This window comes from Tursiops truncatus, chromosome 6 (genome assembly GCF_011762595.2).
Source record: "Tursiops truncatus isolate mTurTru1 chromosome 6, mTurTru1.mat.Y, whole genome shotgun sequence".
NCBI classification, from domain to species: domain Eukaryota; kingdom Metazoa; phylum Chordata; class Mammalia; order Artiodactyla; family Delphinidae; genus Tursiops; species Tursiops truncatus.
Genome location: NC_047039.1, coordinates 95,243,884 through 95,257,155, shown reverse-complemented (window position 1 = coordinate 95,257,155; position 13,272 = coordinate 95,243,884). Strand labels below are relative to the sequence as shown.

The 13,272-nt window shown below is 44.0% G+C and overlaps 2 protein-coding genes across 7 annotated transcripts in view; one reads left to right on the top strand and one right to left on the bottom strand.

Annotated features, from left to right (window-relative positions):
- Positions 1–9,809, bottom strand: part of RGS3 (regulator of G protein signaling 3) — a 162,178-nt gene extending 152,369 nt beyond the window's left edge. For 4 of the 6 annotated variants that reach the window (XM_073806449.1, XM_073806445.1, XM_073806450.1 and 1 more), the window contains exons 1-5: positions 9,678–9,809; positions 6,804–7,003; positions 6,550–6,700; positions 3,170–3,227; positions 1,506–1,597 (exon numbers count right to left, since the gene is read on the bottom strand). In XM_073806449.1, coding sequence (XP_073662550.1) covers positions 1,506–1,597; positions 3,170–3,227; positions 6,550–6,700; positions 6,804–7,003; positions 9,678–9,682 — 506 coding nt within the window. In that variant the 5' untranslated portion in view covers positions 9,683–9,809. Of the gene's footprint in view, positions 1–1,505; positions 1,598–3,169; positions 3,228–6,549; positions 6,701–6,803; positions 7,004–9,202; positions 9,592–9,677 lie in introns of those variants that run through there. The other 2 variants (XM_073806447.1, XM_073806448.1) reach the window with 2 other exon arrangements.
- Positions 9,810–9,936: 127 nt separating this feature from the next.
- Positions 9,937–12,571, top strand: POLE3 (DNA polymerase epsilon 3, accessory subunit). Its single transcript, XM_004326797.4, has 4 exons — positions 9,937–10,070; positions 10,171–10,256; positions 10,613–10,731; positions 11,004–12,571. Exons 1-4 carry the CDS (start codon positions 10,005–10,007, stop codon positions 11,174–11,176), a joined length of 444 nt encoding a protein of 147 aa, XP_004326845.1. The 5' UTR covers positions 9,937–10,004; the 3' UTR covers positions 11,177–12,571.
- The last annotated feature ends 701 nt before the right edge of the window (positions 12,572–13,272 follow it).

Below are 13,272 nucleotides of genomic sequence, written 5' to 3'. Positions count from 1 at the left end.
TAAGACAGCTGGCTGGGAAGCCAGGGGTACCTGCTTCCCAGAGGCTGCTAAAAACAAGAACCCCACCCCCACCTCGCCCTCACATCTGAACTAGGTTCCCCACCATTCTCTCATACAATCCAGTTACTTACTTTCATAGTATTCATCCAAATTAGTAATTATATACTTAGGTGCAGCAATGTCTATAATGTCTGAATCCCACCACCACCATAAGACTCCAGGAGGAAGGGACAAAGTATTTAGTTCTCCACTGAATTCCACTGCTTAGCACAGAGGTGCTCAAATATTTTTGGCTCTGTCATCTCCCTCCTCCTTCTTGCCTGGAGCACAGATATGATGGCTGAAGCTCTAGCAGTCAGCTTAGACTTTGAAAGCCCCTAGAAAGCACCTAAGAAGATGGAAGCCATGGGCTAAGGATGACGACCCAAAAAGCTAGAAGGAGCTCTGGCTTCTGGTTACCTCATGGAGCTGACATACTAGCCCTGGCCCACCCAACTCTGGGCTTCTTTTACATGTAAGGAAATAAATCCTTAGGGGTTTCTTGTTTACACCATACATATTCACACACAAAATGCATATAAAGAAGCATACACAGGAATTTTTTGAAGAAAATAAAGTCTCACCATCTCTAAACAGTCACTCAAAAAGAATCTGAAAGCCTCAGCAGTCACGAAAGAAAAACCAATTTCTTCCAATGATTGCCAATATTAGCAAGCCTTTGGACCTTCGCCAGATGATCTTCATCACGCTTGCTTTGTACACAAGTTCTATATATATGCTATTTATTTTGTACCAGTGTGCTAGTTCTTAGGGTTGACACCAAAGAGTCACAGCCTTCACTGAAAACTTTTTTACTAGTTGCTGATGGCTAATAAGAAAAACTGATAGTCAGAAGGCATTTGTTTCTTAATCAAACCTCACAAATACATTGGGCCCTATCTTTATGCTATTTACTGTCAGGTAGAATCTTATGTAGGAAACTCCCAAAGCATGAATCTCAAAGTGTACTAACAAGAATTCCAGTGTAGCAAGAGGCAAATACAAGAGACCATAGCCTTCTGCTCTGCTTGACCTCCTGCTTCTTGCAATGAGGTAGCTAAAAGCGAGGTTACAGAGGACTTCCCTGGTGGCGCAGTGGTTAAGAATCCGCCTGCCAATGCTGCGGGCACGGGTTCGATCCCTGGTCCGGGAAGATCCCACATGCCGTGGAGCAACTAAGCCCGTGGGCCACAACTTCTGAGCCTGTGCCCTAGAGCCAGTGCTCCCCAACAAGAGAAGCCATCACAGTGAGAAGCCCACGCACCGCAATGAAGAGCAGCCCCCGCTCACCACAACTAGAGAAAACCCACACGCAGCAATGAAGACCCAACACAGCCAAAAATTAATTAATTGATTAATTTTAAAAAAAGAAAAGAAAAAGTCACAGAGAGAAGGTCTGTAGAGGACGATAGGCATTTGTAGAACACAAGAGTTGAAGACTCCCAAGTTCTCGACATGATACTCACCTCATATGCTTCTCTGGGATCCAAATTACATCCATATTTCCTACATCTTGAGGACAAGGAAGTTGTGTCTCATTCAAATTTAGCACTGATAGCTAAGAGAAAGATATAAAGCCTGTGTATGTACCAGGATAAGGACTGAATCATCATGCTAACCAAAAGGTATGGTGGTTCAGAAGATGGTAAGAAAAAAAACATTTCCGATCCCCAAAATATCTTCATACTGCTCCTCCGAGAAACTAGGTATCAGTAAAGGTACTCTGCAAGAGTGAGCACTGGTAAGTGTATAGTGTCCCCTGTCGCCCTGCCACATTAGGGTAGCATTTAGCAACTCCCAACCCCACCTCATAGGAGGATACCTTGGGGCTTACCTAAGGGAACACTACTCATTCTGCCCACTGCACTACAGAGACTTAGATCCCCTGCAGATAAAACAACACAGTCTGGGAGCAGGGAGAGAACCGATAGAGGCAGAAGCAAGTTTTCTACTTTTACAGCCTGTCTACAATTATAAGCATCTACATAAAAGTTAAAGTCATAAATTTTTTCACATTTCACTATTTAGGATCCTAGATTTATAAGGAAATCTTATAAATCATCTAGTCTATACCTCTGGCAGGATTCAGGCAGGGAAAAAAAAACTATTAAAAATAAGGCTGTCCCCATGAAAAGGAACTAACTGGCTTGGGGGAACAGAGAAGACCTTTTTTGCACCATAAACCCTTTTATGCATTTTGAATTTAGAACCATGCGCGTGTATTATCCTAGACAATTAACTTAAAACTAATTGAATCTAACCCTCTCATTCTGAAGAGGTCAAAGAGGTAAGTGATTTGTACATTCATCTTTTCAAACCCATCTACCCTCTCTTGGTCCCTTACACTCTCCACCACATGAAAAGTGAAGGATCTTATGGGAGAAATATAAGGCATCCAGTAGGACTGCAAAAACTAGTAAATCTCTATTGTAGACAAGTAGAAGGGTTTTTTCCTTCTTAAAATTTAGCTCTTCTCCTAACTAGCTGTGCTTCAGCAAATCACTTCCTATCTGGGCCTCAGTTTCCTCAACTGTAAGATATATGAGATAGACCATAGCAATATTCTTCAAACTGCAGTTGCAACTTATTCATAGGTCACGAAATCAAATTTTGTGAATCACAGCCTACACTGTTTTAAAGTGAAATAGAACAGGATAGAAAATTTCAGAGTATATCACTCATAGTTACGGTAAAGACTGTTCCATGATATTTTGTTGTAAGGTGTATCTCTTACCATAGGTCATAGCTACAAAACTCTGAAAGTCATGAGTGTAGACGATCGTGAGGCTTATTTTAGATCTGACATCCCGGCATTCTAATTTCCCTGTGTTATGAGATGACAGTGTTTACTTAGTAGCTGAACATGCTCTATGCAGGACAGACATAGGAAATTCTCACCTATGCCAAACTACCACAAATCAATCCTGCTGTGTCTGGGATTTCTAAAAACAGTGTAACATGTAAAGGCATCAGCACAGAGCCCAGCACACAGTAAGGGCCCAATATTAGATAGTGATCATCATCATTATTCAGATTATAGTCATCCTGAATGTTAAATAAAGGCAAATATTTTATTCCCACTAGTAAAGAGAAAATGCTGAGGAAGTACCTTTTTTAATCTGTGACTTACTTTGGGAGATCTGTTAGTACGGTGTATTAAGTCTCTGTCAGGTAAATCCTTCCAAGGCCTAAAAAATGAGAGTTTCCAAACATGAAACAGAGTCACAAAAGACTTAACTGGAATGATAAAATTAGTGCTATGAGGAAAAGCCTCTTACTTATATACAGAAACCCTTGGGCTTAATTCCTACCAAATGAATGCAGGGTCTCAGCATCGCCTTAAGTTTTGTTTGTTTTTCGTGGAACAGCTTCCAGACATTGCACATTGCAAACACTTCACAACTATTTGTTGCATCAAACTGAATTCATAGCCTATGTGCTTCTCTCTCCAACTACAGATAGTTACATCACCATCAATAAAAATTTATTAAGCTACTTTGATGCAGATGTTCAAAAACATGGTAAATAAACAAAATGTGGCGCACAGACATACAATGGACTATTTTTCAACCTTAAAAAGGAATGAAATTCTGAAAAATGTGACAACAGGAGTGAAGCTTGAAAACATTATGCAAGGTGAAATAAGCTAGACACAAAAGGACAAACATTGTATGACTCCACTTATATGAGGTACCTAGAATAGGCAAATGCATAGAGACAAAAAAATTGAATAGAGATTACCAGGGGCCACAGGGAGGAGGGAAAGGGGAGTTATTGTTTAATGGGCACAGAGTTTCTGTTTGAGATGATGAAAAAGTTCTAGAAGTGGATAGTGGCAATAGTTGCACAAGACTGTTGAGTGTACTTGATGCTACTGTACACTTAAAAATGGTTAAGGGCTTCCCTGGTGGTGCAGTGGTTAAGAATCCAGCTGCCAATTCAGGGGACATGGGTTCAAGCCCTGGTCCAGGAAGATCCCACATGCCGCGGAGCAACTAAGCCTGTGCACCACAACTACTGAGACCGCATGCCACAACTAGAAGCCACCGCAGTGAGAAGCCCACACACCACGCAGCAACGAAGACCCAATGCAACCAAAAATAAATAATTTTTTTAAAAAAATAGTTAAAATGGTCAATTTTATGTTATGTATATTTACCACAGTAAAAAAAAGAATATCAACCCTTTACATTTTCATATCATTTACTATTTTATTTTTTTTAAAACATGTTAAATGTATAAATGAATGAATATTGCAAAGAGGTATAAGATAAAGACCTGACTCCTTGGCCTGATTTATCAAGTCCTCTGAGACACAGGCCCCTACTTTTTACTCCAGCTCCCCAGCCTCATCTCTGACCATTCCTGCTCTCTGTTCTAGACACGATGAGCTACTTTCCTGATATGTAAACAGTTTCCTCTTGCCTCCAGGCCTTTGCATGTGCTATAGTCTAGAACTCTCTTCCCATGCATTACCCACCTATAAGCCCCACTTTACTAGGCTGCTCTGCTTTCAGGTCTAGGCACAGATGTCATCTGTACAGAAGACAGTGCCCTGGGCTAGGAGCCCTACCTGTGTGCTTCCACATACCAAAGGGGCACTCCTCTCACCAGACACATCACACTGAATGGTTCTTTGTCTCCCCAACTAGGCTGAAAGCCCCTTGGAGGTAAAGACCGTATCTTGTTTACCATAATACCCCCAGCACACAATAAAGTGACCCCACTAAGATATATTTCTGAATTCAATGAGCAACTAAGCAAATGATGTCATAGTCTGCTTTGACAGGCCCTGACTGCAAGAAGCCACCATTTTCTCAGCGTTCAAGTCTTAGAAAACCAGAAAGTAGTCCTACCCTCTCCTATACTACCTTTTAGCCTAACAGAAATCATCAAGCGCTGCTTAAATCAAACAGGAATAAGAAACCACTATAAGGGCCCCCATTAGTGTTTTGATTCCAGGCAACAGGGCCTTTGAATTTTAAGTCTACGTTTTCCACAGACACACGTCCCTTAGTTTCCAACATCAGCAAGCTCTAACTGGGTGCCTAGACTCTGCAGGAGATTCAAAAGGAAACCACTGCTTCTGCCTTCGAGAGCTTACAAATAATTTCATACCTAAAAATAAAAGATAAGAAAAACAGCATATATGGACACAGTTTTCTCAAGACCCACAGAAGCTGATGAGATCCTCCCTGTTATGAGCTGAATTGTGTTCCACAAAATTCTTATGTTGAAGTCCTAACCCCCAGTATCTCAGAATGTGACTGTATTTGGGGACTTCCCTGTGGTCCAGTGGGTAAGACTCCAAGCTCATAATGCAGGGGGCCCAGGTTCGATCCCTGGTCAGGGAACTAGATCCCGCATGCATGCCGCAACCAAGAGTCCGCATGCCACAACTAAACAAGTCTGTGTGCTGCAACGAAGATCCTGTGTGCCACAACTAAGACCCAGTGCAGCCAAAAAAAAGTAAAAAAAAAAAGAATTTGACTATATTTGGAGATAGGGTTTTTAAGGAGATAATTAAGGTAAAATGAGGTCATATAGGTGGGCCCTAATCCAATATGACTGGTGTGCTTGTAGGAAGAGATCAGTACACAGACACACACAGAAGGAAGACAATGCTAAGACACAAGGAGAAGATGGCCACCTACAAGCCAAAGAGAGAGGGCTCAGAAGAAAACAACTCTGCCAATACCTTAATCTTGGACTTGTATCCTCTAGGACTGTGAGAAAATAAATTTCTGTTGTTTAACCCACAGTCTATAGTACATTTTTTATGGTAACCGTAGAAAACTAATACACTCTCCCCTCTTTTAAACAACTCCTACAAGACAAGTAAGAATACTTTCTTGGACTTCCCTGGTGGTGCAGTGGTTAAGAATCTGCCTGCCAATGCAGGGGACACGGGTTCGAGCCCTGGTCCGGGAAGATCCCACATGCCGTGGAGCAACTAAGCCCGTGCACCACAACTACTGGCCCTGCACTCTAGAGCCCACAAGCCACAACTACTGAGCCCACGTGCCACAACTACTGAAGCCGGCGTGCCTAGAGCCCATGCTGCTCTGCAACAAGAGAAGCCACCGCAATGAGAAGCCCATGCACCACAACGAAGAGTAGCCCTGCTCGACGCAACCAGAGAAAAGCCCGAGCATAGCAACGAAGACCCAATGCAGCCAAACATAAATAAATAAATAATTTTAAAAAAAAAATAAAAAAGAACACTTTCTTTCTGTTTCCCACTAACTATTCATCACTCCTTTAAGTGAGGGTTTGTTTGGGTTTTTTTTGCCACGCCATGCAGCTTGAGGAATCTCACCTCCCCGACCAGGGATTGAACCCGGGCCACAGCAGTGAAAGAGCCGAGTCCTAACCAGTGGACCACCAGGGAACTCCCATTAATGTTTCGTTTTTAATCTAGCTTTCTCAAAGTCTACTACATGAACAAAGGAAGTTAACCCAGAATTTTGAGGTCATAAGCCCTTTAAGGAAGATTCCATGATAATTTACCTGCGTTGAAATTTGGAGTAAAACTTTGAACGTTGAGACAATAAAGAGTGAGCCTTGGGGAAGGTAAATCCTGATGAATGACCACAAGCAAGTCTCTTGGCCTGGAAGCAGGAATCTGTGATGTTTACAATGGTGAGCACTGGGAGTCTGTCTGAAAGACCAGACCAGAGGAAAACAGGTAACATGTCAAAAGGGAGCCAAACAGAAACAATTCAAGGATCTTGTACGGAAGGAGACAGGGATGGTTAATTCACCTTCAGCATCTGGAGGAGATTTGCGGGAGGAGTCCAGAATTCGAGGGTGGCCCCTCTCAATTCGGCGGAGAGTTGCCCAGCATTGTGGATGCTGACAAACAGCCAGGTCACAGGTAGTTTCATCCCACTGGCTTTTATCTGGCAAGTCCATAGCTACAAATGGTTTAGGACAAAAGCCAATCTTGCAGCTTTCTAGCCCTCTGGAAAAACAATCACCACATAATTAGGGAATACTATACATTAGCCATGCAGTCCAGATATTAATTTGCACTCAAAGCATGAAATATTTCTGTTGAACCATATAGATAAATGGTGGTCACAGGATAATTAGGAGTTGGGTAACAAGCAAGCATGAAATTATCTCAGCATGGAGTAGAGTGATAAGAGTTTGGGTTCAGACTGACTCCAGAAGGTCTCCTAACTGACCATTTAAATTAATAACTGAGTGACCTGAGATTTAACCAATCTGCGCTTCAGTCTCCTCAGCTGCAAAATGAGGATAAGTCTATTTCACAGGATCACCACAACAATTAATTAATGGACATTAAAAGTTCTGGCATAGGGCTTCCCTGGTGGCGCAGTGGTTGGGAGTCCTCCTGTCAATGCAGGGGACACGGGTTCGTGCCCAGTCCGGGAAGATCCCACATGTCACGCAGCGGCTGGGCCCGTGAGCCATGGCCGCTAACCCTGCGCGTCCGGAGCCTGTGCTCCGCAACGGGAGAGGCCACAACAGTGAGAGGCCCACGTACCGCAAAAAAAAAAAGGGAGAGAGGAAAAAAGTTCTGGCATATAGTTCAAAATAAATATTAGCATCCTTTCCTTTTCCCCTTCATTAATCATTAGGGAGAAGATGCCACCATCTCCAAAAAGCCTTATCAAATTATAAGTAATGTACATAGCACTTGAGTATCGTCAGATTTTGTTATACACAGGGGCTCCTGGAACCAATCCTCTGTGGATACTGAGCGACGGCTGAGTCACAGAAGTGCTATAGATGGCTCAAACTTTTGGAAGAGATGCTTCAATTTTCAGTATGCTCCAGTTCTCACTCAGGCAGCTAAAATACCCACCAGAAATGAATGGGTTTGCTCAAACAGCAAATCAGTCGACCCACAGTTGCATCAGAAGCCACTGGCTTTTCACTTACTGGCTGTATGCTCTTGGGCAAGTTACTTCACCTCCCTCAGCCTGTTTCCTCATATAAAGTAGGGAAGGGGAAATCCCTAAGTAGCATCATAGAAGCATTAAATAAAATAATGTACTTTTATGTATGGTATACAACAGGTGCTCAATAAATGTTATCTTTCTCTCTCTAGAAATGTTTTAGGCAATCAGTACCACCTGATCCCTAATAACTTTTTAAGGACTGTGTCCATTTCTTTTTTCTTTTACTCATTTATTGACTACCAAATATGTGAGGAGACCTGTTATGGGCATAGAGAACAATAAAGAACAAAATAAGTTCCTGTTCTAAAGTGCTTATAATTTATACCAAAGATAGCAAACTATTGGCCTGGGATTGCACCTGGCCTATGATTTGTTTTGTTTGGCCTGCACTTTGAGCCATTACGCAGAGATGAAAAGAGTCCATAATGTCCAGATTGCTGGCTCCTCTTAAAAATTAAAATATCTAACAACACAGGGGCCCAATTCCAACTAGATAGCAACTGGCTGGAGCTGAGCACTTCCTGACATCTTTAAACCAGGTGTATTCTAGCCAAGTGGACAGTTCTCCCACCAAACCCTATAATCTCTAACTGAAGCAGTTTCAGTTGCCATTTATCATCTTATATGCTGTTGGTTTTTTTTTATAATAGGGAAATATTTCTCCGTGTTCATGTCACTGTCAAAAACAGGGAAACTATGGGTGGCCTGAAACAGCAGGTTTCAAGAAAAAAAAAAAGCGTTTCTGCTTTGCGGGAGTGAGGACAATTGCTACAAATGTAATAGGAAAATGGTAGAGCTCAACAAGCCACTGCAGGGACTTCCCTGGTGGTGCAGTGGTTAAGGATCCGCCTGCCAATACAGAGGACACGGGTTCGAGCCCTGGTCAGGGAAGGTCTCACATGCCGCAGAGCAACTAAGCCTGTGCTCTAGAGTCCATGAGCCACAACTACTGACGCCCACACTAGAGCCCACACTCGTACTCCGCAACAAGAGAACCACAACTAGAGAAAGCCCACGTGTAGCAATGAAGACCCAACGCAGCCAAAAATAAATAAATAATTTTTTTAAAAAACCCACTGCAAAACCATGGAAATGTTTTTTTACTAGGAAAGATGCACGATAAACAATTCGATTAACTAAAAAGCAAATACAATTGTAAGAGGGTTTGTTTTTCAATGCGAATATAATGTTACATTATTCTTACAACCGGCTGCGTGTTGCCCTTTTGTTACCTGACCAGCCCGAATTGAGCCCCGAGGTCTAGTCATGCCCATCTCTATGTCGCCAGCCCTAGCACGGTGCTGGCAAAGCAGTGAGCGTTAAAAAAAAATTTTAGGTAATAGTTTTTCTTAATACCATTACTACAAAGTCGAGAGGGCTAAAAACATTAGAGGTGACCATTTGCGCCGGCAGAATTGAAAAAAGATTTCCCGCTTCGTTCCGGAAAAGGGAAGTGGGAGAATGCAGCCTCGGAGGGCCGCGCTTCCGCGAAACCAAAGCGGAAGCCAAGCGGCCGAAGCCCACAGAAAAACGCCACTCTTCGACCCGCGGTGAAGTGAACGACGGGCCCAGCCTCTCATCGGGAGGAGCCCCGCCCCACCAGCTCAGTCCACGCCTCCGTCTCCCACGCTAGCCACCAGGCTGCGACGTCGCCAGGCAGCAGCGCAGAGCACTATGGGAAAGGGACGGAAGCCCAGTGAGCCATACTTCATTTGCTAAGCAAGTTCCAGAGACGGTGGTGGCGTGAAGCAGAGAAACGAGCCTGGGAAGGGACGCCAGGTGCCGGTGAGGCCGGACGGAAACCCCTCGAGCCAAAACCATGGCAGCGTGCAAAGCTCGGAAGCACCAGCCACTGGAGGCGGAAGCTGGGCTGGAGGAGGAGGAAGGTTATGGCGCGCGGGGCACTGTGGGACACTGTGTGGGCAACGCGGGGCGCGACGGAAGCCTCGTTGGGTCAGACCGTGTCGACGCGGGAAGTCCGGACGCTGTAGCTGCCTGAAGAGGAGGTCCGAGGCCTGGGCCCCGGCCGCGGCAATGGCGGAGAGGCCCGAGGACCTAAACCTGCCCAATGCCGTCATCACCAGGATCATCAAGGAGGCGGTGAGCAGCTCCGGCTGGCGGACGGGCCAGGGGCGGACGAGCGGGCAGGGGAAAACAGGTCCTGGACCGGTAGCTTTGCTCACCCGCGCTTTTCTCACAGCTCCCGGACGGTGTCAGCATCTCCAAGGAGGCCCGGAGCGCCATCTCCCGCGCCGCCAGCGTCTTCGTGCTGTACGCCACATCCTGGTGAGGCGGACAGAGCTAGGCAGAGCTTAGCTGGGCATAAGGCGTAAAGAGACCCCCCCCCACACACACACACACTGGTTCGGAGTTCGTGGCCTGGAGCCCGCAACCCCCAGGAATTATGTTCTACCTCAGTGGAGGGAGGTTCAGAGCCCTCGTCCAGGTCTTGCAATCTCTGAAACAAAATAAGAAAACAGTAACTTTGCTTTAACCCTTTTGTACAGGTAAGGGAGGGACTTACCGTGTCACAAAAATCCGTGCATGCAGGCTTTCTCGTGCCACTTCTGGGTGCTCCTTTTCCCACCCACTCCGTACGCGGCAAGAGGGCATCTGACAGCCCTTAATCTTTCTTCTTTCAGTGCCAACAACTTCGCGATGAAAGGGAAACGCAAGACACTGAATGCCAGCGATGTGCTCTCCGCCATGGAGGAGATGGAGTTTCAGCGGTTCGTGACCCCGTTAAAAGAAGCTCTGGAAGGTAACTACCCTTTCGTTTTCTCATCCAAGTAGATGTTCATCCTGTATGATCTGCTCACCTGGCCCTAAGCCTTTATCAGCTGGGGTGCCTTTAAGTCCGGTAAGCAAAGTATTGGATGCGACTCCGATGGCAGGCACCACCGCATAACTGTTTGTGGTGCTGGGCGGGTTATTTTTCCTTCTGTGCCTCAGCTTTTCCAATTATGCAGTGGAGTTAGCTGCTGCAGTCTGGTTCAGTCTTGCCTCCTAACTCCCTCCCCTTCATCCTTACAGCTTACAGGAGGGAGCAAAAAGGCAAGAAGGAAGCTTCAGAGCAAAAGAAGAAGGACAAAGACAAAAAAACAGATTCAGAAGAGCAAGACAAGAGCAGGGATGAGGACAACGATGAAGATGAGGAGAGGCTGGAGGAAGAAGAACAGAATGAAGAGGAGGAAGTGGACAACTGAGAGGATGGGGAGACGTAGCTCGGAAGGTACCACTCTGAAACGCCGTACACGTTTGTGTGAAGCATTTTCGTGCTGGGCAGAGTAGTCTTAGGCAGAAGATCGAAATAAAAACTGAATTATCATCAGAATTATCATCAAAACCAGCGCTTCCCAGACTCGGAGCATCTGAGTAGCGGAATCCTGTTTTGCTTAATCAGTCTCAAGGTTATGACTTTTTGGCAAGAGAGATTCTGAACAGCTAATTTAATTGGTCAATTTGATCTTTCTTGTTTACTTACACGTATAGTTAGGCGGTTGTTGATCCCCAGTTCCCTCCCACCCCCCAAAAAAGTAATAATAACTTCTATGCTGCCGACTGTGTTCCAGATCACAGAGGCAGCCAAGGCTCAGGAAAAATTGGGGTTTGATCATGGTCAGCCTATTTGATTGTACAGTATTGGGCAATACTAGCTTATTTCAGGTAATCAGAATGGCTTAGCTTTAGGAAATTACTATAAGGGTTCGAGAGAACAATGAAATCTTTTCTATTGTTTCCTCACTTGACAGTAACATTAACTGAATTTTGGTTTCTACAGACTCAGTTGGCTTGGACCCCTTCTATATTGCCTATAGGCATGTTACCTGCTTGGGTGGCTATGTTCTCGGCACATAACGCTTTTAAATCAACAGAGTAGAATTAGTCAAGTAAGGTTGCCAACTCTTGTAAAACAGATGGTTTAGTCTTAAATGCACCTCACTGCCTGCGACTGTACAGCTTCAGGATTTGTTGTCACCTCCTGGAAGGTATAAAATTCCAGGCTTTCTCTTCTTTTAGTCCATCTCCTAGACTTGTGACTTGGCTTTTCATTATTCCAATTCATGACAAGTTCCAGACTTTATTTCTTCTAGGCACAACTTTCTCCCTCTGTGCTTCTCACCTCCTGTCTCTGTTCTGCCTCTCCTCTGCTCCCCATTCCCACTTTCTCTGTCCCTCTTTTTCACACTTCTCCCAATCCAGGAACTTGGATGACCTGCTTAATATCCCAAAGTGTGGTTTCCTCTGATTCCCTAGTTCTAATCTCATGTCTTTTAAAAATGATTTTGTAAACCTCTCTGAACCATAAGGGAAATCTGATGGTGCTCAGGAATCTTAATTCCTCCCCTAAGCCATCCCCTTTAACTGCTTCTGAAGGATCTCTGTTGACCTTTCCTAGTTTTCTCCTCTTTCCATTTGGTGCTTCAAGCACTTTTTTGTTCGTCTCTAAGTTGAGTGCTTGGAGGTTGAAAGGTAGTGAAATGTAGTGTGACACTGTTAATTTGTTAAATGAATACAGTGGAAAGTTTGTTGATAAATGAGTGAAGAATATTGAGAAAATTATAATGCTTTGTATAAATAAAAATTCTTGTTAAAAGTGATGACTCCTCTTTAATCCTTCTTGTTTGTAAGTTTGCTTTTGGGGAGGACCACTGATCATGCTCTATACAGTTCTTGGGGTGTGGACTGAGCCAGACCCTTATAAATATGGGATCCTGCGTCACCTTGGATGACCAGCAGATGCTGCTCATTAACAAGAAGGGGCGCTGCTGCTCTTCAACCACAGTGAGAGCTTCCCATGGCTCTGCTGGTTCTATACATGGTAGATGCTCAACAACTCCAAACATTTATTGAGTCCCTGCTGTGTTCCTGGCACTGTTTTAAATGCTTTCAAGTATTAACTCTTAAATCCTATGAAGGAACACCGCTGATATCTCCATGATTTCAGCTATGACACTGTATTACCTCTAGATTACGTAACTGTTTCAAATCATAATTCACAGATAGATACACAAGCCCAACGCTCATTAGGTCCAGTGGCTTTTTCCTTCTCCACAGCAGAAACATCGCTTCTTTTTTTTTCCTGTCTCTCACATTTATATTTGTATGAAAGACAAAGCTATTCAATATATTTCTTATTTCTCCCTTGAAATTTATATTGATGCTATTTCTACAAGTTCTACAAGTTCTACATGTCACAGTATATGTTTCTGGGAAAACAGCATACACTGAGTCCTTCATAGTCGGTTATTGTACAAATGATTTTTTTTTTAAATACACTGAACTTCAGTTTTTTCTTCTC